This window comes from Psittacula echo (assembly GCF_963264785.1).
Source record: "Psittacula echo genome assembly, chromosome: 1".
NCBI classification, from domain to species: Eukaryota; Metazoa; Chordata; class Aves; order Psittaciformes; family Psittacidae; genus Psittacula; species Psittacula echo.
In genome coordinates this window covers 97,557,587-97,583,657 of record NC_137735.1, presented here as the reverse complement: position 1 = coordinate 97,583,657, position 26,071 = coordinate 97,557,587, and the positions used below count along the sequence as shown (strand labels likewise).

Genomic DNA, 26,071 nt, shown 5'->3' with positions numbered 1-26,071 from the left:
TTCAGGGGCCGGGGAATGGATTCAATCAAAACCTACCAGTTTTTTTCCTATTGCGTTTTATAGGCTCAGAGCATCATACAAACTCTTAGCCGATTAACTGAGCTGTGACTAAGCCATTTCCCAGGATTTCTGGCTACCAAATTCAAGACTGAAATTTCAATCAGCAGGAGCCGCTCTTGTTGCTGAGATGTGGTCTTAAAACTGAACCCATGGTGATTTCCATTTCCCCTATACAAGTATAAGAAGGGAAGACGGACTCGGAGTATGGGATAAAGCAGGGATGCTAGAAGTAGTGAGGCAGTAGGGTGCTGTGGAAAGTATTTGGAGTGGTCATTTTCTGGTGACAGAAGAAAACCAGAAGAGTGTGGCCAGTTATTAACAACCTGTCCTGGGTCGTGCTCTGGTTTTGTCTGGTTTGAACACCTACCACCTCATAGCTGCCAGGCTGCTGCTTGCCCTAGTTTGTAAGGGAAAAACAGGAACCGTGAAGGGGCTGAGGAAAGGTGTGAGAAGGGGTCTGGGGTAGAGGTTTGTCGATCCCGGGGTGTCTCTGGGTTCAGGAGCTGATGCCTTTCCTCCCTCTACAGCAGTGTGCTGTGGGCAGTGAGCTCCGTCTCCCCAGAGCATGTGGCAGCAGGCACTGTCACGCTATCTGAAACGCTGCTCTGATCCGGGATGGCAATTCCTGTGCTCTATAAAAGTAAAGCAGTTCAGATGTAATAAGTCCTTTTCTAAAGAGAGCTCTATATATTATGCATGAAGTTTTAGAATCGAGAGAGAGGAGATTTCAGTTCATTAGAGTTGAAAACTCCTGCAAATCCCTCAGGCTTTGCAGAACCATCTGGCACATGTTCCACCCCGCGCACTCCCTTCTGCCTGCTCTCTTACCTCGTGCAGGCACTCTGCTTTTTCCTAACCTCTTTTCCTTTGCCTTCCCTGCATACCCTACCGGTGGGATCACAGCTTTTAAAACATCAACTGAAGGCAGCAGAGGGGAGGTAATAGAGACGTTTGGAGGACTCTGCCTGCATGAAAATGTCTAGTAGCTGGAGACACTAGACTCTGGTGTTTGATTCCTGCCTCTGGCTGTAGAGTCCTGGTTGTTGTTTTATTTTGGTGGATCCAACATCTATTCAATATGACCCATCCATGGCACCAAAAGTACATGCCATGAGTCTGAACTGCTGAGATTTGTCACGAGTGTGGGGTTGCAATGTTGTACATGTGCTTCCTCGCTCAAAGGGAGGTGGAGAGGGAGCAGTAGGGTTCCCAGACCAAGCAGTGTATCCAGCAGTGTGGGTTGTGGAGGCTGGGGAGAGCTGTGGCTGTAGTGTCTTATTATCTCTCTTCTTGCAGGAGAAGCTCAAGTACTTCCCTCTGTGTGTGAGCACAAAAATTCACCAGGAGGACGATGCAGAAGAAGGCCTTGGCAGCCTCCCCAGGAACATCAGCTCCCTCAGCTCCCTGCTGCTGTTTAACACCACCGAGAACCTGTGAGAGCTGGAGCAGTGCTGTGCTGCTCACCTGCCTCTGCTTGTCCTCAGAGGAGCTTTCCCTTCCCCAGTGGTAGCAGTCACTGCTTGCTTCCCTAGGTGTCTGATATATCAGGCTCCTGATAGGACAGGGTTTGATTCCTCTCTGCTGGCTTCCAGCTAGCAACCCTTTTTTACCCAGTCTTTCCCTTGAGTGGAAGGAGTTGTTTTGTCTGTACCTAATCCTCCACTCACTTGCTTTCAGCCCAGTTTTTCATGTCCCTTCTCTGACTTAGTTTTTCCTGTCATTCCCCTGTAATTTCTCTCCAGCCTTGAGAGCTGCTGTCACTCCTGCCCTTCTGTGCCCCATGTGCCAGCCTACGTACTGCTTCTTCTGATGATGATTCCTCACAGCAATGAGGAATTGCTGCTTTCGTATCTCCCCTGCCTCCCTCACTGCAGTCCCCATTCCCATTGGGCTTTGCCTCCTTCTCATATTGAAGAGCTTCTTTAAGCCCTTCCTTGAGCTTTCAGCTGCTGGACCTTCTCTTTCTTCTCCTGAGCCTTGGATTATTTCCCTTGTTTGTTTTTCCTCCTGGAACTTGAGTGACAAGGAGAGACTGGTGTCCTGCTGCAGGGAAGGGGAGAGTTTGGTAACAATGGCAGTGCAGCAGGGCTTTGTTTTAGAATGAATGTGGAGGCTGCACTAGTAGGGTGGGGAGCTGACTGGAGAGGAAAGAAAGGAAAATGGGGCTAAAAATGGAGAGGAAGTTCTTCACTTTGAGGGTGGTGAGGCACTGGCACAGGTTGCCCAGAGAAGCTGTGGCTGCCCCATCCCTGGCAGTGTTCAAGGCCAGGTTGGATGGGTTTTGAGCAACTTTGTCTAGTGGAAGGTGTCCCTGCCCATGGCAGGGGGGTTGGAACTGGATGAGCTTTAAGGTGCCTTCAACCCGAACTATTCTGTGATTCTAAAAGAAGGAAACTGGAAGGCCCAGCATGTTGCACTTTCGTGAGTGAGTCAGAGGTCTCCACCACCAAGGGTGCACTGTTTCTTCTGGTCTTGGTTCCTGAGGCAACATCACTGAATACTTGTCCTCTACCCACAGGTACAAGAAGTATGTTTTCCTGGATCCTCTGGCTGGAGCAGTGACCAAGACCCATGTGGCTCTGGAAACAGAGACAGAAGAGAAGCTCTTTGATGCTCCTCTCTCCATCACCAAAAGGGGACAGCTGGACCGACAGGTGAGATGCAGCTGTGGGGGTGCAGCTACTTTTCCTTCAGGAGACTTCTGCCCAGGCTGTTCCCTGCAGTGCCCTTTGCTGCAAGAAAAAGCAAGTGCATAGTCACTGACTTACCTCTTTGTTTTGGGTTTCTTTTAGGTAGCTGAAAATTACTTCTACGTGCCAGACCTGGGGCAGGTCCCTGAGATTGATGTGCCATCCTACCTGCCAGACCTGCCTGGCATTGCTGCAGATCTCATGTACAGTGCTGATCTGGGCCCTGGCATCGCACCGTCTGCCCCCAGCAGTGCTATTCCAGAGCTGCCCACTTTCAACACCGAGTCAGTGGAACGTTTGCAAGCAGGTATTTCTGATTCCTCATCCCAGGACCCTGTGGAGGAAGAAGGCAGGGATTGCTAAAAGATGAAGACAAGGCAAAAAGACCCTTGGTGGGGATTTAAAGATGGATATTTGAGATAGATGACCTCTGGCTTGTGCTTGGGCCTGAGTCAACCCTCTCAGGTGCTGGCCAGTCTCCTGGCCCCTTCCATCCCTCGCTATCTGCATGGCTAGAGAGGTGGGAACACTGTGTGCCTGGGGTCCATGTCCCATGGTTCCACCATGTTCCTGGTCCACCATGTCCCCATGGTGGGATGCTCTTGTGTGAGTGGGATGCAGCTGGGGAGGGAATCTCAAGCCCTGCCTGTTGTCAAGAGATGCTGCATAGGATGGGAGCGCGCTGCTGTACAGTGCGTGCTGAGGCCTCTGTTGTGTTGCTGATGAGGCATGTGAAGCTCTGAGCTGAAGCTCTCACTGTGCTGTCCTCTGGGACTCTTCAGATGCAGCTTGTTTCATTTTTCAGACCTTCAGGAAGCTGAGCTAATGCCACCTCCTCCACCACCACCACCTCCTCCACCGCCTCCTGTTATGCCAACTACTGTGCCTCCTCCGCCACCCCTGCCCCAGCCCACAGCCCCCTCTGAGAGAGCTCGGACAGCGAGCGAGGAGAGCAGCAGTGCTGTGCCTGCAGGTAAGGGCAGGGCATCTCCACACTGCACCAGCAGAGGATAGCTCTGACGCCTTGACTTCAGCCCATGGCCTTTTTGGTTCCCTGTAGCTTCCTAGCCTTCTGGCAGAGGAGGGAAGCTGCAGTGGGAGTTCAAGGTGCTCCCACCTGCCTGGGAGCTGCAAGCCTTCAGTTTGGCAGGGCTCCTGCTGGCTGGGCTGCGCATAAGCTTGTCACTGAAAGGTGTCTGGATTACAGCCCTGAGCAGAAGCTGGCGGGGTATCAGATCAGCCTTTTCCATGGGGATTTGGCTGTGCCTGTAGGTGGTGCACTGACGCCTGGCTGCTGCGTGTCCTTCCTGTCCCTGCAGCTTCAGTCCAGGGAGCCCCAAAGGAGGTGGTGAACCCCTCTACTGGGCGTGCCAGTCTCCTGGAGTCCATCCGCCAGGCCGGTGGCATTGGGAAGGCCAACCTCCGCAGTGTCAAGGAGAGGAAGCTGGAGAAGAAGAAGCAGAAGGAACAAGAGCAAGGTACTGAGGCTCTTTGGCAGAACAGATCTTCTTTGCTGTCAGCCCCAGGCTGGGGAGGTGTGGGGCTGGAGGCAGATGGGTAAGCCAGGTGTGCAGTGAGCACACAGAGTGGAAAGGCGTCCTCTCTCCTCGCAGGCTGGCGGAGGCCTCAGTGCCTCACATTTAGCCAGAGCTCTGTGAACTTGCTCAACACCATCTGCCAGAATTCGCAGTTCGTGTTCCTGATGAAGACTTGCTCTGTCTCAGGGCAGGCATTGCAGTACCCTGTGTGCTGCATGGGGCAGACACAGAAAGGAAGCCTTACGGCCAGGAGGGGCAGGGCTGAGCCCATTTGAGCGCCTCAGTTTAGGCAGCGGGGGAGGGCACTGGTGGACTGGGTTTGGCAGAATGAGACTGCAAATGCACAGCCCCTCTTGCCTCTCAGGAATTGCATGCTTGGATTTCCCCAGAAGATGCTGTTACTCTTTGGTGCATGGGGTTTTCCTGACCTAAAACTGGACTATAGTGGGAGAGAACAGAGTTGTGATACAAGATTAGCAGTATGTTTGTGGGTTTATTTCTGTAATCTGAAAGCAGTATTGCAGAATGCTTTTGCCATAGTGCTGGGTCAGACTGACACTGTTTCTTGGTTGAATTGTTCTGTTTCAGTGAGAGCTACAGGACAAGGTGGAGATTTGATGTCAGACCTCTTCAACAAGCTGGTGCTGAGGCGCAAAGGTACTGTCCTGCAGGGTGGCTGCTCCTTCCCCTAGAAAAGAGGGAGAGCACTTTTGGCACCTCACTTGTGGCAGGCTCAGTTCTAGATAAAGGAACAGAGACCTGGGGAAGGCCTTGGCAGGTACATGGGGTATTTAGGGCCAGTGTCACCCCTCAGTGCCTGGCACAAGGCAGAGAAGGGCATGGACTTGATCAGGAATCATGGAATGGTTTGGGTTGGAAAGAGCCTTAAACATGATTTAACTTGAACCCCCCTGCCACTGGCAGAGGTTGCTCCAAGCCCTGTCCAACCTGGCCTTGAACAGTGCCAGGGATGGGACAGCCACAACTTCCCTGGGCAACCTGTGCCAGTGCCTCACCATGCTCATAGTGAAGAATGTTTTCTTACTGTCTAATCTTAATGTTCCCTCTTTCACTTTAAAGCCATTCCCCCTTGTCCTGTCACTACAGGCCCTTGTAAAAAGCCCCTCTCCAGATTTCTAGTAGCCCCCTTTAGGCACTGGAAGCTGCTCTAAGGTCTCCCTGGAGCCTTCTCTTCTCCAGGCTGAACAAGCCCAGCTCTCTCAACTTGTCGTTGTAAAAGAAGCTTTAGTGAAGTGAACCCTTGGCACCAGGGCAGGGGCAATGCTTAAGCATGTTGCCTGGGTGCTGGGCACAGCCATGTGAGGTGTGGTTTTTCGTCTCCTTTGCTGAGCCTCTGTTCTCCAGTCTACAGGTGTCACTCACTGCTGCTTTTTCCTTCCCTCACAGGTATTTCAGGGAAAGGGCCGGGAGCCTCTGGCAATCCTGATGCTCCTGGAAGTCCTGCTGGTGCCTTTGCTCGCATGTCAGACTCAATACCTCCCCTCCCACCGCCACAGCAGCCCGTGGGTGAGGAGGATGAGGATGACTGGGAGTCATAGATGGGGTCAGTTGAGTGTCGGCGTGACCCTCAGGACTCTTGAACTAAGCACCTTTGTGAGACACCATCTATGGAAGTACCTCCTGGAGGGTGGGTGAGCAGGAGCAACAGGAGCCAACTGCTGCTGAAGTTAGAGTTACCAGTGAAGGCTTTTCTTCTGCTGCCTTCTACTCTGCACCCGCAATACTACATTCCATCTCAAATGCTGCTGCAGCTCACACTGGCTCAATGAATCCCACCTTAGCTGGTGGGCAGTGGGGCAACCTGTGCTCGGAGGATCAGAACTAGCATTGCTGCTGATTTAAAGGGCCCTCTGTCTTTCCTAGTGTGACTGGTGATGACTGCAAAAGCATCTCTTGCAGGCAAACAGCCCTGGCCTCATTCATCTCCTCACTGCTTGCTGAAGCTCCTGCTTGCTTGAGTGTTGCTAGATCAAATGAGTGTGTGTGTGTGTGTCCCTTCTTGGGGGTCTAATTCCTGGTGCCTCTGCACTTAGTTTCTTTCTGTACCTGGCTCATGGTAACACTTTGCCTGTCTGAAAAACTTCAATAAAGTTGAAGGAAGCTGGTCCTTGCAGCCTTGACTTTGGTAAAAGCAGGAAGTGTGCTCATTGGGAGTGTGTTAAAGGAAAGCCCATCTATCCACTGTCACCACAGGCTGGGACTAGCCTGACACCCCAGCTCTTACAAGCAGATGCCCCCCCACTCCTGCTGCTGCTTTCACTGGTGTTAAGGCAGAGCTCATGCCAGACTGATGGGTTTGTACCCACTGAAAGGGCAGAATACACTCATGGAAGTTTCCTAGGAGCAGCTGTTTCTTCCCTTGCAGGGCTAATTAACATAGGATGAGTGAGCACCAGCTCTTTGTCATAATTGTAAGTGCTTTCTTCATTGTGAAGAGCCTTGAAGCAGTAGCATCCAGCGGCTGAAACTGGCAGGGAGGCAAAAGAAGCACCTGGGAAGAGACTTGTTCAGGGTGACAGACAGAGCTGGGAAGGGCTGTGGGATGGCGTGGCCATCCCTGTTGTTATCACTGACCCCCGCCCTAGGAAGCAACCCAGGAAGGTTGGTTACATTAAAAAAAACACGGTTTTACCATTTTCCACAGAAAGGTACTTTGCTCTTGTTGCTGCCTACGTTTTTGAATTCAAAAGAGCAGAGCAATCTTGTGCTTAAGCATGATCAAAGGAGAAGTACTGTGCTGTATTATGGCCGTACTGTTACTGCCCTTCAAAGAATGAACCTCCTTGAATGTATTGCTTGCTTGGAGCAAGGTGGAAAGAAGGGCATAGAAAATGTTACCTTTAGCTGCTCCGTCTTACCAGGCTGACCGTGTATTTCCAACATGACACAAACTATGGCCTGACAGTTTACAGTTCTTGTGAAAAGCTGCTTTCAGTGGTCATCAAGCCCCCGCACTTGGTGGTTGCTGGAACGAGGCAGATGTGTTCAGTCAAAGTAATGATACTCCCAATACTTAAGTGTTGGGTTGAAAATATTTAATCAACTTAAATAAACCTTAACAGTGAAACAAACATAACAGAAGTAAACAAATAGGAGCCTGTCACTACTCCCTTCGCCTATCTCAGGCCTACAGTCAGCTTCCCTCCTGGTTAGGATGCCTTGCCATCATGATGCTCAGATACTGAACAACAAATATCCGCACAGGAGGCAGAAGCAGAAATGCACAAACCTCTTGGTACAGAAAAGCATAAACTGGTGTTGTTTCAGGTATTCTCCAGCCGGGTAGCTCACAGAGTTGACCTACAGCCCGTTCCCTGGTCCACATCACAAAGCATCCAGCTTCCCTCGATGGAACTAGAAACACATAAAACCAGGCAGTTTTTTTCCTGGCCTTACTCTAAAGTGAAAACAGAGGGAATTGCTTTGGTAGCAGCACATAAGACACACGTTCTGACCTTTCTTAACTCTGCAAACGCTGCTCCAAAGGCATGTTTCACCTGGGTTCTCTCCCTGATCCACTGTGGCAGTTTGTTAAAGATGGCAGGGCGTGCGTACCTGTGGTCCAGAAGCAGGATGCTTGCGAAGTCCTTCTGATGCCGAATGGCTCTGCCTGCACAGAATGTACATCCACGTTAAAATAGCCCACCGAAGTGTTTGTTCATGGGCCAGGAAGCTCATGCTCCCATCATCTGTACTTAAACAGATTGGTAATGCATCCTTTTTTCCCACCCTCCTAATTCAGCACAGTCACGTTTTGTATCCCCCAGCCTGGCAAGGAAGGATAAATTACCTATTGACTGGTTTACTGCCTTCATGCACAGGTTTTCAATCAGCACTCTGCTAGGTGGCTGGCCAGCAGCTCTGGGCTGGAAAGGAGAAATAGGCAAGACTGAACATGAGGCAGGTGATGTAAATCAAGCTAGGGAGTCTTACTGACAGAGTAAGGCAAATGCTTTTACCCCTGCAGTGTGAGTAGGTGGCCAAGCAGACCCCAAGCTGAGAGTCAAGAGGGACAGAAGAAAAGCTGCAGTCAGAAAACAATTCTGAGCATTCACAAAGAGCCAGCCCAAGGCCCTCTTGAAGGCAGGAATCTTGTCCCCAGCTGCCCAGTAACAGCATCTCCAGTGGGCAGTGAGAAAGAACAAGTGAGCCAAGAGAAGTGATCCTGGCAAGCAGCTTCTACTACCATGCCACCTCCTCTGGAGCGACAGGAACTTGCCCCCCTTGGAACCTGGGGCTCCCAGCGAGCCCCTCCACTGAGCTGCTCAACTGTGCTTAGGGCCACTTGTATGTGTGCAATGTGGACTCTTGGGGCAAGCTCAACAAGCTCAAACAATAATGTTTGAAGGCAGCCCTGGGACTGGTGTGCTATTAGGAAAAGTTAATACTAAAAAGCAGAAGTGAAACGGGTGGATTTGTTTCTATTACCATTGTTTTGTCAAGCCAAGTCATTTTTTCCTGGAGCTCTGGTGATTTAATGTTGGGGTAAGGCATTCCCACCATAATCACACACCTGCAAGGGAGAAGGACTGCATTATTCTTAATGTCTCATCCTAGAGCACTTTGCCAACAGACTGATAAATTAGAGGTCACTGCACCCCTGAAAGACAGCCAGCCCTGAAAACCAAAGTGGGCAATAAAGCACAGCAGTCTGACAAGCATGGTCTGAACAGAAAGCTGCAAAGGGATTCAGGGTGCCAGAACAAGGGATTATCTAGCACAGCAAGCCTAACTGCATTACTCATGTGAAAAGTAGCCTGGACAAGTGGGTTTTACACCACCCAGCAAACCTAGGTCCGTCGGTTTAAGCATCAGCCAAAGCCATGTGCTCCCCAGGATTTTCTGTCTATACAAGTATGTATCCATCCTGCCCAGAATTGCCACACCACAAGCCCAGTGCTCACCCTCCAAGAAGCAGCCCCCTTACCTTCCCAGGTCATCGGAGAAGTTGATCCCTTCACTCATTTTGCCTCCAACCACAGAAAGCAGCAGGGCCCCTGTCATCTGTTCTCCTGCCTGGCTGCAGCGCTGCAGGAGAGGGACCAGCAACTTAAACCAGATTTCTGTGCTTCAGAAACCCTCCCACAGCTGGGCTAGAGCCCTCCTGCCTTCCTAAAAGCTGCACTGCCCTCTTCAACAGCGCTCCCACCAGCTCAGCTTACCTTTATGCACTTGGCATATTCCACCAGCACCTGCTCCACCTGGTTAGGTTTCTTAGGCTCCTGAAATATCTGTCACGGGCACAGTGCGTCAGTTGCAGCAGTGGGAAGCAAACAGTTTAAAGAAAGCAAATCATTTTACTCCCATGCTGTTAAACTGGCCAGGGAAGGGCAGATGATTGCATGAAAACCCAACATAAGCAGCACCTTTCCCCTCCACCCTGGAAGCACACTGCATGCTCACTACAGCACTTCTCAACTGGAAGTTGAAGGGCTCTGAAGGGAGCAGCAGCTGCTCCTGCCCCTTGACATTCCCTTTCAGCTGTGGCAGACCTGTCTGCTTCTGCAAGAAGTTACAAGTCATCCGGGAACCAAAAGGCAGAAATGTACCTCTGTGAGCAAAGACCCAGTGGAGTGAGGAGTCCTCCAGCTGCAAGATCTTGGAGGACAGTGACAGGACCAATCAATTCAAATCACCAATTAATTCCAAGTAATAGCTCCCCTGGCACAGTGAGCAAATTAGTTTTCTATGCAAAGCATAAAGTAATATTTCTTTATGTTATTCTAGCATGTCTAATTAGTTTACTGAAAGCCCCTGCAGTTAATTAAGCTGTATTTTGATAGATGCTGCACTTTGGCCCAAATCACAAGTTGTTTGCCTAGTAAACAAGAGGTGCAACATCTGTCTTCTCTGTGACGGTAGAGAACCTAAAGAATGTATTTTCTCTTGGTTAGCAAGAGGTACTATCAAATTTTACCAGCCAGAATCAGTCTTTCAGTAGAAAAATACCTGGCAATTACAAACATAAGCCAAAACTATTCAACTTATCAAAGAGCAGCTATTTAATCCTATGATTTAAATGAATTTTCCCTGTGTAATGTATGTATAATCTTAGTGTGATCTCACCACAGCCACCTCAGGAAAGACTTGAACCTTCCTTTGCTATGATACAAATCTTGTGTGTGGGCAGCTGAAAGTCACACTTGCTGCACTTCTACTAAATTGCTTTGCTAATGCATATCCAATTTGCTGGAGACTGCAAAGGCCAAACAAGAACAAATCAGAGCTGAAAGGCAGATCAAGCTGCGTGATTGTGGCACAAAGCCTTGGAGCAGCAGGCAGGCCCTGGGGACCCTGACAGAACACACCTGAAAGGCACCAGGAGTGATAGAGATGGAGAAGCTGAAGCACAATGCTTCCACCACAAAAACCTGCAGGCAGATCCACATGCCAGCATGCCTGCACCAAGGCTGTGAAGTATCTGGTTCTTTGCTCTCCTAATCCATGTGGTAAGTTACTTAGCTTTTGGTAAATGGAAGTCACAGCCGGGGTATATGCAACTCCTGGCACGTGATCCAAGGTCCCTGCCCCATGCCCTGAGATAGCCCAACCTTCAAATACTTGTGAGAGTCACTGCAAGGATTTGACATTTGCAGTCATCTCCCTATTTAATGTTTTCCACGGCTTCTTCAACAGAAGTCACCGCTGCTGGTCTTTCAATTCTTATTTCTGTGTTTCTATTAGAATCAAACCCCACCATTTGTCCTGTGAACCAGTCTGGTTCCACTCTGCCTAGCCTTTTCTTGTGCTGGCCTGTGTTCAAGGGACACATAGCTGAGCCTGGGAAAAACAAATCCCCTATAAAAGCCCAAACTGAGCAGCCCCCCAGCTACACAGGCACAAGCCAGCTGGTTCTGGAAAGCGAGGGCTGTCTCCTCCCATGGCCACTACACAGACTGTGCTCTTACAGAATCTATAGCTGTGTTTAATCTAATTTAGATCCCAGCTCAGTGATCAGCCACCCGGGAAGTATCATTTCTACATTACTGGAGGGATTAGCTAGATAAACATCCGCTCTGCTCTGCTGTGCAGACTATGAGAACAACTTAGCGAGAGAGGCCCTTAATGCATATATAACTGTTTGGTTTCTGAAACCCTCATTCAAAGCTCCAGCTGCCCCTCGCTGCACAATTACCTTCTTCTTCACTGCCAGGCGGGTGAGCAGCCCTGTCTTCTCCCAATGAGCATATATCTGCTTCTCATATTCGTAGGAGGGGAAGAAGCACACCACACCCCCTGGGACCACGTTGCACAGGTTGCAAAGGATTCGACCCGTCTCATCCATCTGCAAGAGAGACAAGAGCATATTGCAGCTGACAGGAGCTCAAGCTAATGCCACTCCAATTCTGTGCACAATTCCAGGATCACACCTCCCCTGTGATATGCCTTAGGGATGAGAAAATGTGGGAAATATGCCAGGTCTAGGAGAGCTCTCTAAATGTGATGGGCATCACCAAAAAAAAAATCTCATTGCTGCTTGGCCTCTCCTCCTAGTCCAGGGTTTCCATTACTGCTGTGGAGCAGTGATCATTCAGGAAAAGGTGGGTTCACGTGTGTTGTCCAAGTGGATGGGACCTGTCACACGAGAACAGATGTGGAGAGCACATCTGTGGAGATTCAGCAGGGGCAGAGCAGAGCCAGTGCCTGGTCTTGGGTCCTTCCTGGCCCATAAGAGAAAGAAGGTAAAACTGCAGAAACATCTGCTGCATCCCTATGGTTTGGGCTGCGCTCTGCAGGGCTGCCACGCTCCTCTGACACCGAGCCCTTCGAACTGCAGTCAGAAATCTTCTGCTGGGGCCCAGCACACAAATGCAGGATCTCAGTGCAGCCAGATAGGAGCTGCTAGTACTTCTCACCTCCAATAGCTACCTCTGAGCAGGCAGCTCAAAGCCTCCTTTGCTGTTACTCTTTCCCAACTAATGGGCAACACACCTGCCCCAAATCCTATGGTTTTCCTTGCCATGGCTTTTGACTGACCCAACTTTCACACACTGTCCTATGAAACAGAAGCATGTGAAGCAGAAAAGCAATACCAAGGAAAGGAGCAAAGCACAAAGGGAAGACTGACCATCTGAGGCATGTTTCTCATCAGGTAGGTGAACTCCAGCTGCTGGTTGGAAGGGCCACTGCAGAGGACTATGGGCAAAATGTTTTCTGGAGGAATCACATGTCCTGCAGACAAAAACGTGTGGTGAGAGCCGACATCACTGTTGTTGGCACAAACCCCACTAGCGGAAGAGCAAAAGCTCTTTACAGGTAAACCTGTGTGCAATGACAAGAGGCATGTGTTTGCCTGGCTAAGCCAAAGCACCCAAGTCACTCAGCTCTGACTTCCACTCCCTGAGCCCCTGTGAAGAAGGCACAGCACACTGCATGTGACCACTGAGGAAGCTCAGAGTGGAAGGGAACTGGCATCCCTTGGCTGCCACAACTGCAAGGAAAGATGCTGCGATGCTTAGAGGGCTGACAAACCAGCAGCAAAGGCAAACAGCAGTACTTTGGTCTCGCAGAGGCAGATGACCCCTGCCTGCTACCCTGGCACGCTCACCACAGGAGAACTCCACCACACGAGCAGGGTCCACACCAGCACAGGTCAGCAGCTGCTCTCGGAAATCGGCCACCTGTGAACCACAAGACAAACAGAGGTAAAGTACCAGTGTCCCAGAGGGCACTACATCAGCAGCACCTGTGTCGAGGGAGGGAGGGACAGCAGCTCAGCCCTGCAGAGGGCAGCCGGGCTCCCTCTGTGATGAGGCACCCAGGGCCATAGGAATGTGGAGCATGCAGGCCAGGGCTGGGGGGCGCGCTGGGGCCTGGGCATGCAGGACACCAGCGTAAACCCCTCATGGTCCAGGGCCCGGAGCCGCTGCCCACCAGACACCGCATCTGCTCCGCGTCCTGCCCGCAGCGCGGCACCACGACCCCGCCGAACGAGGAGCGACGGCGCCCCCTGCCGGCGCGGCCCGAGTCGCCGCTCGGGATTTCAGGACATGGATGTCCAAAACCAGGATAAATGTAACTAACGGGGATATGAGACACATCCCGCTGCGCCTGCACAACACAAACACTGCCTCGTAGGCACTGAAACAACGGGAGCAGCACAAGCTGCCTGCCACCATGCCAGTGCTGAACTCATTTTTCTGAAAGGTCTCCAATGGGATGGTCCTTTTAGAAGGTCAGATGGTTTTGCTAGGTCCTGGCTGCTACTCATGCTAGTTCCAACCTATCACGAGCTCTGCTTCAGCCTGCATCGTCCTGAGGACAAGGCTGACAAGAACAATCCTGCCTTGCACCTACCTTCTGCATAAACAGGCAGGGAAACTGTAGCAGGGAGATAAAGGAGATCTTTTCCCCCCCCACACCATTGGAAGTGAGAAGAAGAGCACATCCCAGTGGGGCCAAGCTGTTATGTTTCCATGCCTGCTTGCAGAGAGCACGAGACACCTCCTGAGACCTCAGCATAGCATCCTTATTCGCTCACCGGCTGCATGGTGCCCCCAGCAATAATGACAGCACGGCATTCTTCCACCACCTTGGCAAAATGGACAGCTGGATTCAGCAACAGGAATTTGAGGCTGCTCTGACCAACTGTTCCTGGGAAAAGGAGAGAGACAGCATCAGGAGCCAGCTGTGACGCACACACGCTCAGACTCCCTCCTGCCCTGGGCACTCTGGCAGGTCCCCCACCTCCCAAAGAAAGGACTTGCTATTCAGCATTGCCAGAGGCAGCAGCAGGTAACGCCAGCCTGGAAGTTACCTTTCTGTTAACCAATGTTCCTGGAGCTGCAGAAGGGGCACAGTAAATGGCAAGATAAAAAAAACAGACAACCAAAGTGGGAACAGAGCTCTGCAAACCCTGGCCTCAATGCCCTTGGTTAAGAATCCCTTTGGGTTCATGAGCATCCTCAGACAGACTGTATCACTGCCAGTGAATCACCCTGCTTGCGACTCACGCCCCTCTCCCCAGCTCGCCCGCCGCAGTACCTTGCCTGTTGATAATGACTCTGCCATCTTGGTTTGCATTGGTGAGGGCTGAGAGAAATCCTTCAATCTGCATGAGTGGAGAGGCAGTTCGGACCTGGTCATGCTCAGCCTCCACGACAGGGCTCTGGGGAGTACCTGCTGACCCAAAGAGAGGAGGGGCAGGCAACTTAGGCCACACTTCTGAAGACAGGGATGAAGTATGAAATACAAATGGGTCCCTTCTACAGGAACATGGTACCTGGTCTTCATATGCAGGCAGAGAACAAAGACCCAACAAAAGAGAGAACTCAAATTCCATCTCATTGCTAGGGGAGGGAATAAATAAATAAATAAATCTGGTTTTTTTTGTAGCTGGCACCACTAAACAGAGCTACCCATAGCAGCTCAGGTCCCAGAGCAGGCATGTCACAGCAGAGCAAAGCCTGAGTGCATGCAGTCTAAACATGGACCTACATCATCATTCAGTTTGGGATAGAGCTTAAGAGATCTTCTAATCACATATCTAGTTGCCTGTGTCGTCTAGTCAGATATGCTACAAACATCTGTGCACAACAGCTTCTGCAGTCTCTCGTTCTTCAAATCTGCCTCCCCCCTTTCCTCACACGGATAGATGGATGCTCCAGAGCCTCCCTTTGCCTGCAGATGCACAAGTGCAGGAAGCCTGAACTCACCCTCTGTATCAGGTCCCTGCTGGAGGGTCAGAAGAAAGTTCTGCAAACCACTCAACTTCTGGTTCTCCTTGTTGGACTTCACAGCTGAGGCAGGGTTTCCATATCGCTCCACAAACCCAAAAAGCTGCCAAGCAGAAGCCAGAAAGACTAAGTCTACCAACAGCAGGACCCAGACAAGATAAGCCCAGGTTTGCTTGCCTGCCACAGATAAAGCTCCTTGGCAGGTGTTTGCATACCAACCCAATCAGAATCTACCAGCGCAGCCCAAAGCTTCCGTTACTTTCCTCCACCCACTGAATCAAAACCAAAACAAGACTCTGATGTTTGTTCCTCCAGTGAAGTGCAGCTGACCAGGCTTGGCAGGTTTGAGGCCAAGCAGCAGAGCATTAGCACTGGCTGGAATACACCACATTGTCTGTTTCTTTGCTGTATAAGTAAAAGGTAATCTGCCCATATAGTGCTTTCTGCAGGAAGCACTTTGTTTGCAGAGCAGGGTTGGAGAAGACAGGCTCCCAGCCCAGCTGCTGCACTTCAAACTCAATGTGTGAAACAGCATTTGAACACAGGTGACCGTAAATCCTCAGGGGCAGTACCTTCCTACTGATGAGGCTCTTCTCACAGTAATGCTGAACCTGTTGGAGGAAGACAGAAAAATGAAGTGGCATTCAGCATCCCTTCTCCCATCCCACTGCCCTTGGTCCCTGAACATCAGGGCTATCACCTGCTGCTCTTACTGTGCTCTTGGGGAGGGGTGCACAGTTTGTTGTGTTTTCTCCCAGACAACAGTTTAGCACAAAGGCATTGCTTCCAGAGTGGAAGCACATGGGATTAAGGTGCTGCGCTTGGAGGTTTGAGGGATGGGGTAAGTTACTGGAGTAGTACAGTTTCTGCATCCTCAAACCTTACAGTTTAGCTTTGCCTACAGACACCCTCTCCACTTGTACATGTTTAATTCTTTCCTTCCCTCCACCCCAAGACCACTTGTCCAGTTTCAATGCAGTTATCCAGATAGCAGCAGCGGAGACACATACACTGGGCAGGTAGCAGGAGTCTGCTAGAAAGCAGGTTCTGCCATGTGGGCCTTGGCTCTACTTCCACCTCTCACACACACACTTCCTGATAACCTTGAGCAAAGTCACCGCCACCCGTGCCCTAGCAGAGGACAGCACTTGCATTACCTTGAAGAGGTTGATATTGTCAATGTGGCTCTGAAACAGAAAGTCATTGATGGATTTTAGCACTGTCCCTGAGAGAAAGGAGGAGAAAAAAGGAGAACAAAATTATTAGCTCCTGGGGCTGCAGCCCCTTACTGCCCTGACATCAGTCCCTCATGGACATGCCCCATCATGGACAGTGTCCCTGATGATGGCTGCATACCCCAGGTGTTCACTCTAGCCTTACCTGTTTGGGAAACAGCCTGATAGCTAGGATTTTGGTTCACATTACCTGTAAAACATGAAACTGATTCAAGGAAGGCTTAACAGGCCTGTCTTTAAAATGAAGCAAGAGACTAACTGCTGAGCTGAAAGGGTCAGCACACCACGACAAAACCCAACAAATAACTATAGATCTGCAAAATGTAGCTACACAGACCAAACATCAGCTCCTGCTCAGTTTTAATTTCCTCTGTAGGGCAGCCCTACACTGGGGGGCAAGTGTTCTGCTGCATCCTAAGAAACACCACCTACATTCCTTCTGTACCAGGAGGCCTCAGGTAGGGTGGGTGCATACAAACGCTCACATACTATGCAGTCATCATGCTGCAAAGATGAAGGGACAGGGACTGCAGTGCATCCTTCACCCCTCCTCAATGCAGCAGCGGGGAGCTGGGAGGCTCATAGTCTATCAGGCAATTGGGAAGAGAGGAAAACCTGAGGAGAGCTCAACGCCCAGACCCAGAGAGCCAGAACAGGATTAATTGCTGCCACTCACCGGGTTTTGTGTCCTTGTGTTTAACACCCACCTCACATTTCACTCTTGCAGCCTCAACCATGAAGCTGTACACAGGCTGCATCTTCTAATGAAAGCACTTAACTGAGCGTGGGTAAGAGAAGACTGGCAGGAATGGAGCGGGAAGAGAAGTGTAGATTTGAGAGAAAGGCAGAGAGAGAGCACCACCAGGCCCCTGCACCAGAGAGCTGCATTTCCCCTGGGCAAGGAGGAAGTTCTGTATGAACTTATAACAGGTTCTCTCTCCTCAAGACACACTGAGATCCACCAACAGATCATTAGAGGAAAGGAGCCCTGCGAATTCCAGTGGATTTAAAATCACAGCAAAGTATTCTCTCTGAAAGGAAAGACACCACTCAGGAAAGATTCATTCTGCACCTGACACAGGTAGAGGCCTTGGTACCAGACAAGCCAGATTTATTCTGTGCAGGTCTTGCACTGTCCTGATCACTGTCACGCATCTGATGCATTCCCACTTAGTTATCCACCTCATCCCCACCCAAATCAGACCTGAAAACCACACAGAAAGAGAAGGAAACTGCCTCTACCAACTTATGATGTCATCTGCTGCTCCTCAGCTAATCAAAACAATGAGAGGGGATCAGGCAGACACCAGTCAGCATTCCCGTATCACAAAACAGCCTGAGAAATACAATTACTGACATCTGAACCTATATATGAGCAACATTTCCCCACAGTCTCCGCAGAGGGATAGACAGTGCCCTGAGGAAGCATCACCTAGCTCAGAGCCTGTCAGCATCCCTGGAGACAGAACAGGTCTGCTTACCTCCCAGCATGGCCACAAACTGCTCCAGCAAATACAGGATCTGTTTAATGTACATCAAGTTCTTTGCCTTCAAACGTTTCCTATGAAAAAGGAGACAGATATAAGGCCCCAAAACATCTCCAGGGACTAACTCAAGTAACCGAGCTGCAGAAACAAGCACCTGAACTCCCCTTCATTCTGCGGGGACAGGAACCAAGAATGATTTCTCCCAGGCTCACTTCCCCTTCTTGTGACAGGGCACAGACCTCTGGATCTCCTGCCTGAGGTCAGCCCAAAGCACTCACCCATGCACCCCACACTGTTCCTACCATTGCCTTTCTCCTCACACATTAATCATAGCTCATTGCAATGGCAGTGATACCTCAAGGCCCTGTTGCAATAACGCTCCACAAATTCCAGGATATTAGCATTGGGCACAATAATCAGCCACTGCAGAGATGACAAGGTGCAGAGCCAAAAACCACATATAGCTTCCTCCTCCTTCCCAGATTTTACTGCCTCTGTCATAACACCCGTCAGCACATGAAAGACTAAGGTCCAGGAGAGACATAAAAAGACTGAATCTTTTGAAAAGCTGATTCACAAAGCAGGAGTGATTAGAGAGAGATCTTGGGAAAGGAACTAAGAGCATAACGGAAAAGCAGAATCCCCACAGTATCCCCCTTCTCACTGCTTAATATCATCCCCAGGAGTCACACTTAAGTGGATTCTAGACAAAGATAATAAGGCAAGTGGCTTTTCATCTGCAAAAGTATTAATGCAAATTACTTTCCACGAGGGAAAAGCGAGAAAGACCTTGTAAACATGAGAGAAACCATGACATCCACGCTGCCTGTCACTGTTGTGTTACTTTCCGCCAGGATCCTCACCTGTATCGCTCCATGTACTGCAGCAGCTGGGAGTGGGCACAGCACAGCTACATGAACACAAAAAGGAGCTGTTATTAAGGAGTCAAGAAAGGGCACTCTGCCAGAGCTCACATTAACCACGCCAGCCTATGACTCACCTGAGAGCCACTGACTTCTGCACTATGGATACAGGTGATGGTGTCTATGAGGTTGTGGGCCTCATCAATGATTACGACCTGGTTCTTCAGCTTGATCCCAGCAGCATTCCTGGTAGGCTCATGCAAGAGCATCTGATAGGGCAGCACCACCAGCTACAGGAGAAGCACACACTGCCCTGATTCTGGTCCTCACCCTTACAACCTTAGGGCACTCTCCAACCACTAACTGAAGGCCTGTATTAGATGACCTCACAGAATTCAGTCAAGTTACTTCTATTATGGGAAAGGCAGGAGGAGAGACAGGAACACATGCTTAAGGGGGGCACTGGGATGTAAGCTGAAGAGAAATGATGATGCTACAATTGCCTATCAGCTCAGGTTACATTTTGAATCTCCTTTGAAGCACTGAAAGCATGTCTTCTGTTAGAGAACCAGGCCAGGAAGAAGAGTGGTGGCAAGAGCTAAGATTACACCTATGTGTCTGTATTGCCTCAAGAGTTATTGAGCCTTTCAGGTATTTCACAATGCTGAGACAAACTCACAGCCTATTCATTTCAAAGGGATCTTCTCATTTTTCTTTGCTTCCTCAGCATAACTACAGCTGACAGAAACCCAGGCTGTTTACAAATTCCCACAATATTTACAGTACTGGAGAGAGCAGGCAATTAGTTTATTCTTAGATCCCCTAGCTTGAATTTTGCTAACACTGTGTACATCTTACCTGCGCAGCAGGAATGGCATATCGACTCCCATAATACGGGCAGGCTTTGGTCTCCCTTCCCAAAGCCACCAACTGCTCAATATCCTTCACTTCCACTAGAACTTCATCACGGAGAAACTGCATTTGCTCATAAGAATAAAATGGGCATATGGTGCGACTCACACGTCTCTTCTTCCCTTCATTCTCTTCATCACTTTTTTTTTCTAATAGCAGAAATCAAAAGAATCCTATCAGCAACACACAATAAATGGAAATAACCACTTTGCAGAACCTCCTGCATTTCAAAGCAGGCTTTGTCACGTACACTTCTGACTTATCATCTATTCGAAAGTTATTCAGCATCTCCACAGTGGACACTACTCTTGCCAGTTTGACTTAGCCATGTGATGCTTTCCCATATTTCTAGTGCTGAGTTACAAAGACAATCATCCTCCTGTTGCATAAGTCCTGACCAACTTAAGACATGCAAAAAATCCATGCAGATTTCAGCATCCTAACCTGGAAGTCAAGAAAAGTGCTGAGGATCTCCAGCTTCTACCACCCTCTTGCTAGAACTGAACGGCAGTGCCCACCGCCTCCAGACTCCCACATCAGCTTTATCAGCAACTGCTTTCCCAGGCTGGAAGCGTTCCTACCATGTTTATTCTTCTGCATCTCCATGCAGCGGTCATTGATGAGCTGGAGAGCCCCCAAGCGTCGCACGTCCTCATTCACACACAGGTTCTTTGACATGCAAAGAGAGGGAGGGATAGCGGGTCAGTTAAGAACCGAGTGCCCCATGTGCACCCTTTGCTGTAAAATGTAAGATTTCTTTAAAGCAATCTCAGCCCAGAAACAAAACTGGATAAGTCTATTGGTCAGACACTGTGCACACTAACTGCTACAAATACGCTTGAAACCCAGAAAAACTTAGCAGGGAGTTAAAAAAATGAGAAAAGGTGCACTGACATGGCTCACTGCTACACAACAGTGCCTTAAAAATGCTGCCAGAACTAAGAGGTACACCTTCCCAGCGACTCAGACATCTGTTACGTTGCACATCTGAAAAGGTAAAAGAGATTTTTGTATTTACATCAATGGGTAAATGGCCAAAACACAGTTCACACAAAAATATCCATCACACACATCTGTGTCATGACCCACAGCTGCTTCAGTGTTTCAACTGGAGATTCAGTCAACCACCAAGATACTTTCTGTGGTGTCACATTCACACACCCCCTCGTCGCAAGGTCTCTCACATTAAGTTAACATGCACTCTGGGTCCCTTGTGAACAATAGCACATACCTGCCTGGATCCCAAGGAGACCAGACGTGTGTCTTTACCAAAAGGACTTTTCTGCACCTCACGCACAAACTGAGACAGCTGGGAGTGAGTGCGGCTGCAGTAGTAAATCTGCAATGAGGAAGAACAAAGGGAAGACAAGATGAACATGGAAGCCAATCTCCCACCCACAACCAATCCTGCAAGGAAGCAGCCAAGCACTTCTACAAAGTTAACTGCGCTCAAGCCTTCAAGGGAAGGCACATGTTTGAGTATCACCTTGCAACTGTTAAGGCAAACACCCTTATCTCTCTTTTCTCCTATGCATTTGCCTTCATTTCTATCTAATTTTCCAAGACCCCTATAAAACCAGGGACTCACTGTTGAAGAGTCATAAAAAACTGTTTCTTCCTGGGTGCTTTTACAGCAAGCCACAGTAAAAATTCAGCAATGCTAGCAGGGCAAGCTGCTTAGACAGCCAGTGTTGCCAAGAAGATGAGTACAGCAGAACTGGCTGCTACTATCAACAAACTTGTCAGGTCTTGGATGCTAGCTCCTCAATCCTTCTGTACTGCACAACTCTGGGACAGGTGCAAGGAAGCCATCATTCTGCTCACTCATACACTGTTCTACAAGGCAGCATTATTTCCTTTCCTCATCTCACCTTAGTCACATGCTCCTCTTCCAAATCATCATCATCTTCTTCCAGCCTAAGAAAAGAGAAAACTCAAATGGTTTCCTTTCAGCAGATCACTGGCACTTACAATCAAATTATGCTGTTCTTCAAGAGAGAGGTCTCAAGAGAGATGGTTCTGCCATCTCAAGAAAAGCCTCAGATCTTAACTCAGGAGGCGAGATAAAAATCGACTTTTTAAGGACAGTGTAAGCGTGCACAACCAAGTCAAGCCTTGCTCTTAAAAAACCCATTTCTGTAGGGTTGTGTCTTTAGCAACTTCAAGATTAATTTTTCCTTCTTTTAAATCTGAGACTTCTAAGCCCCGGGCACAAGCTAATCAGTGCTGTACTGTTCTTTGGTGAGCTTATTTATTTTTGTAAAACTTTCCCTTTAGAGACAATTTACCACCCTCAAGCTATTGCATAAAGAAAAGCTTCAGGAAGATACTTAGCAGCTATAGAGCTCCTCCAAGGCAACAGCAGTTTAATGTTTGATAAACTACATATAAATGAAGTAGTGGTTTGGAACTGTTAAGGCAGGAGGATCTGTCTAGATACTAATTAGTAAATTTGTATGCTAAATGTATTTGACTTTCCATGTTGAAGCATGGCTTCTGGCCTTCTGCATAAAGCTAGTGTATGAGAGAGAAAAGTGCACATGAGGTTTTCACGCTGAAGCTCAGTCTTTAGAAATGTGAACATCTCTCCCTTTAGAGTACCAAAAGGTGCCAATGCTAATCTGCAGGACTGACAGCTTCCTGGAGCCCTGAGTTCTATTTTGCTTTTCAAATGCAAGGAACCTGATCTCACACCATTCACTCCACATCCAGGGGCACCCTTTGGGAAACTGGACATGGTTAAGGGCAGGACATTGCCACACATTTTAACAAAGGTGCACTTTCTCAGAAATCACTTCAGGTCACTCTGATCAGTCTTAACAAAAGCTTAAAAAAACCCAAAACAAAATTCCCCCTACAATACCAAACCAACCAATTAAACAAAGAAACCACCAGAACAATCACAGCTTGAACTGGGGATAAACTCCAGATGTGCACAATCACAGGTCAGATCTCTTAAATCAAGGCAAGCCAAAGGAACCCATTTAGTCCCTGTCCTTACCCAGATACCACTTTCTTTTCTTCATCACTCTCATATTCAGCAAGAATCAGCTCCTCCTCATTGTGATCCAGCTGCTCTAGAGCATCTCCAGCTTCTTCTGAAAGAACCTCCTTGCTGAGCTGAATAAGGCGCTTTGTCTCATCCTCCTCAGATCTCTAAAAGGAACACACGACCACATTATTGCTCAAGCAGAAAGAAAGGCAGCACACTCCACGCTTCATGCCGCGGACAGGTCAGAAGACAGCAGAGTCCCTTGCAAGTAACACAGGGAATGGCTTGCTGAGGAATCCCCAGCAGGATGAACAAATGCACCAAGGGTGTCTGAAGCTGTTCAGCCCCACAGAACACAGCTGCCACCAGCAAAGACTTGCCCACACAGACATATACAAAAGGGAAACATAAAGAACCTCCTACGCGACAGGCCCACTGAACTACTAGATTCTGAAATTACAATATCCACGTAATCCAGTGTTAGTTGCTTAAAGTGGCCCATTAAAGATGCCTGCTTGAGAAAAAAATGGTATGCAAATAAACCCAACCAAACATATAAGGACATAATCAAACCCTCTGTCCACACTCAATTCAAAGCGAGGATAAATTCAGCACTTTAGAATGCAGGACACAAGGCTTCTCTTGCCATTTTTTCTCCAGTTATGTGGTTCCTATCCTAATGCAGTCTAGCGCTCCACAAAAAATTCCATTACACTGTTGAAGAATAGTTTTCTGATCAACTTCGTGTCCTGATAAAGAAGAGTTCATTTTTTCAATCTGAAAACAGTATCTTCCAATGTCAATAAGCATTTTTTACCATGGCATTATGAAGAAATGCTGTTAGTGAGTACTACAGAGAAGACGAATCAGTTGCTTTTCCTAATCTCTGTAATACTCTCTCATTTGCTTTGTTTTTTATCATGCTTCTCATTTCATATGATTTTCATCCTCTTTCAAGAGATGAAAGTTCTTTGTTCCACTTGTTTTTTATTTGCTGTTCACCTCTGAACCCTTCCTATTCCTGCCATATGCTTTCGACAGGAGTTGACCAAAACATAACAGAGCACTTGAGATGGAGCACACTAGAAACTAATAACCTGGCAGCCTAATAAATCTGCCTATTAAGGGGCCTGATGTGGGTATTTCTGGGAAGTTTGACTCATACCATCAAAAAGCTCTTAGAGTCAAGAGTCCTGAGGTCACTTCACCCATCTAAATGGCAGGAAAATGTATCTGTGAACTTTTTATATGTAGAAAAGAGACATGCCTGGAAAGTACAATCACATTTGCTATGAAAGTAAGCAAATGCAATTGTTCCCTAGTGGTGAGCAAAGTACTGACACCTGACCTGGCTTTTTCTTTTGTGGGGTGGGTGTCTTCTGTTCCCATGATCTTAAATATAATCACAGTTCTAGAGGTCTTATTTCAGCAGTACATGTTGTTCACACACGCTCACAAAATAAAGAGCTTTCAAAATAAAGAAAAATCCAAGTATTAAAGCTTTTAAAACAAATGCAGAGGCCATCAGAACACACCTCCTTTGTATCCACACACAAACATCGTCACAGGAAATTCTCTATGCAAGGACAGTTTTCCACATCTGGACTTTAAACAGAAAATCTCACCAAACCTTTTGGATGGCCAATTTCAGCAACCTAACACAAAGAGCTCCTCAAATCCCAAACAGACAAGCAGGGTTGGAAAATCCCATGTGAAGCCACAGATATAAGCAGGTATGAACTACACTTGAGGTAACCAAACCAGGAAGTTCTGACCTCCTCAGGATAACTCACCTTCCTCTTTGCTGCATATTTTAACTGCACATTATTGCGAATTTTCTCAAGACGATCTTCTCGCTTTTTCCTCCTGATCTGCTCTTCCTAAAAAAAAGGGAGAGCAAAGGAAGGATGAAGTGTAGTTAGTTCCAAACCCTGCATGCAACTTTCCTATTTCCTATTTTTTTCCTAGAAAAAAAATAATTCGGAACCCAACTGTCAGTACACAGTCCCTTTCTCCAGGAGTGCATGCCTATTATATGTTACCATGTTAATATAGTTAGAGTAATATAGTTTCCTATCTTATGCAACCTGTGTGGCAATGTCTCACCTCTCATAGCCAAAACAAAGCCCTGTGAAAGGCAAAGGCCACCACCAAAGTTTGCCTCATGCGTTTTTCCAGGATCTCAGCCTTTCTGATCCTCACACCTTGTGATTTTATATGTCCTCTGCGCATGAGCATTTAATAGAATCAGAATGGTTTGGCTTGGAAAGGATGTTAAAGCTCATTCAGTTCCAACCCCCTGCCATGGGCAGGGACACCTTCTACTGGACAAAGTTGCTCCAAGCCCCATCCAACCTGGCCTTGAACACTGCCAGGGATGGGGCAGCCACAGCTTCTCTGGGCAACCTGTGCCAGGGCCTCACCACCCTCACAGTGAAGAATTTATTCCTAATGCCTTATCTAAATCAACCCTCTTTCAGACAGAGCCATTCCCCCTTGTCCCATCACTACAGTCTCAACCTTCAGCTTGTCCACCAAGTCCTGCTCTTCTTTCTTCCGCACAAATGCCGTAACCCAGTCCGGTTCCCCAGCGGTGCCCTGGCTCTCTGGGCGCGCTGGCCCAGCCGAGGCCGGACACTCCTTCCCCTCCTGCCCGCTCTCCTCGGGTGCCAGCAGTCGCGCCTCCTCCTCCTGCTTCTTCTGCTCGAAGTCTCGGAGCCAGGCGAGGGCCCCGCAGATCAGGCTCAGTGATTTCCCCTGCCACAGGACAACGCACAGGGTGAGTGAGGCTCTGCCCCTCCTCACCGGGATCACACCCAGACCTGGCGCCTTCACCCTCCCCACCCCGAGGGGCCTCTGCGCTCCCCCCGGTGAGGCTCACCGTGCCCGTGGGGCTCTCAAAGATCCCGACCCGGCCAGCCTCCAGCGCGCCGTACAGCGCCGCCATGAACTGCTCCTGAATGACGTACGGCGTGTAGGGGAACGGGAACCGGGGCCCGCCGGGACCCGCCGCGGCGGCCTCCCCGCTCTCCATCCCGCCGAGCCGCTTCGAACCGAGCGCCCAAGACGCACCGCCCCCTTCCCGTGACGCCCCGGTGACGGCGGGCGCGGGGCGGAAGGGCCGCCCTTCCTCCGGGGATGGGTTGGGTAAAGCTCGGCTCTTCTCCCCTAGAGCTTGGCGGTGGGATCTGGGCTGGGACGGTTCGGCCCTTCTCTCCCGGGAGGGGTGGAAGGCCCGTCGGCCTTTCGCCAGGCTGTGGCTGCTGCTCCATGACACTGGGTGATTCTGCCTTTACTAAGGCCTGGTTCCTATCCATCGTCAGTCCTGCCACTGCTGTCCTGCTTTTGGGCTTCGGGCAGGAGAGCACCGGACCCGCAGGAGGAAAGCCAAGCCTGAGCCCCTGCCTCGTTTGGTCAGGGTGCCCGTCTGGAGCCCCTCGCCACACCAGAATCGGTGTGGGGCCAGTCTCTTTTCGTAACCTCACACCCGTTGTACTCAAGGACAAAACTGGATTATACAGAGGGGAAAAAAAAGGTTTTATTTAGGGTAGAAACATGTAGCTAGTAATAAAACATACCAATACACAGGAAGTTTAT

The 26,071-nt window shown here is 49.1% G+C and overlaps 2 protein-coding genes across 5 annotated transcripts in view; one reads left to right on the top strand and one right to left on the bottom strand.

The window, feature by feature from the left end:
- Nucleotides 1-6,422, top strand: part of WASHC1 (WASH complex subunit 1) — a gene marked incomplete at its 5' end in the record, with an annotated part of 48,342 nt that extends 41,920 nt beyond the window's left edge. For all 4 annotated transcript variants that reach the window (XM_080624361.1, XM_080624360.1, XM_080624362.1 and 1 more), the window contains 7 exons: nucleotides 1,357-1,493; nucleotides 2,579-2,714; nucleotides 2,853-3,057; nucleotides 3,556-3,723; nucleotides 4,070-4,228; nucleotides 4,877-4,945; nucleotides 5,696-6,422. In XM_080624361.1, coding sequence (XP_080480487.1) covers nucleotides 1,357-1,493; nucleotides 2,579-2,714; nucleotides 2,853-3,057; nucleotides 3,556-3,723; nucleotides 4,070-4,228; nucleotides 4,877-4,945; nucleotides 5,696-5,847 — 1,026 coding nt within the window. In that variant the 3' untranslated portion in view covers nucleotides 5,848-6,422. The remainder of the gene's footprint in view (nucleotides 1-1,356; nucleotides 1,494-2,578; nucleotides 2,715-2,852; nucleotides 3,058-3,555; nucleotides 3,724-4,069; nucleotides 4,229-4,876; nucleotides 4,946-5,695) is intronic.
- Nucleotides 6,423-7,573: 1,151 nt separating this feature from the next.
- On the bottom strand, nucleotides 7,574-25,436 carry DDX11 (DEAD/H-box helicase 11). The gene is made up of 26 exons (XM_080625894.1): nucleotides 25,356-25,436; nucleotides 24,995-25,231; nucleotides 24,268-24,354; nucleotides 22,484-22,638; nucleotides 21,354-21,399; nucleotides 20,714-20,821; nucleotides 20,064-20,151; nucleotides 19,429-19,631; nucleotides 18,708-18,860; nucleotides 18,571-18,617; nucleotides 17,702-17,781; nucleotides 16,366-16,410; nucleotides 16,143-16,210; nucleotides 15,558-15,596; nucleotides 14,965-15,088; nucleotides 14,294-14,428; nucleotides 13,791-13,903; nucleotides 12,858-12,930; nucleotides 12,378-12,481; nucleotides 11,445-11,594; nucleotides 9,472-9,540; nucleotides 9,237-9,337; nucleotides 8,738-8,822; nucleotides 8,100-8,175; nucleotides 7,765-7,919; nucleotides 7,574-7,663 (listed from the first exon to the last, which is right to left on the bottom strand). Exons 1-26 carry the CDS (start codon nucleotides 25,419-25,421, stop codon nucleotides 7,634-7,636), a joined length of 2,637 nt encoding a protein of 878 aa, XP_080482020.1. The 5' UTR covers nucleotides 25,422-25,436; the 3' UTR covers nucleotides 7,574-7,633.
- Between the last annotated feature and the right edge of the window lie 635 nt (nucleotides 25,437-26,071).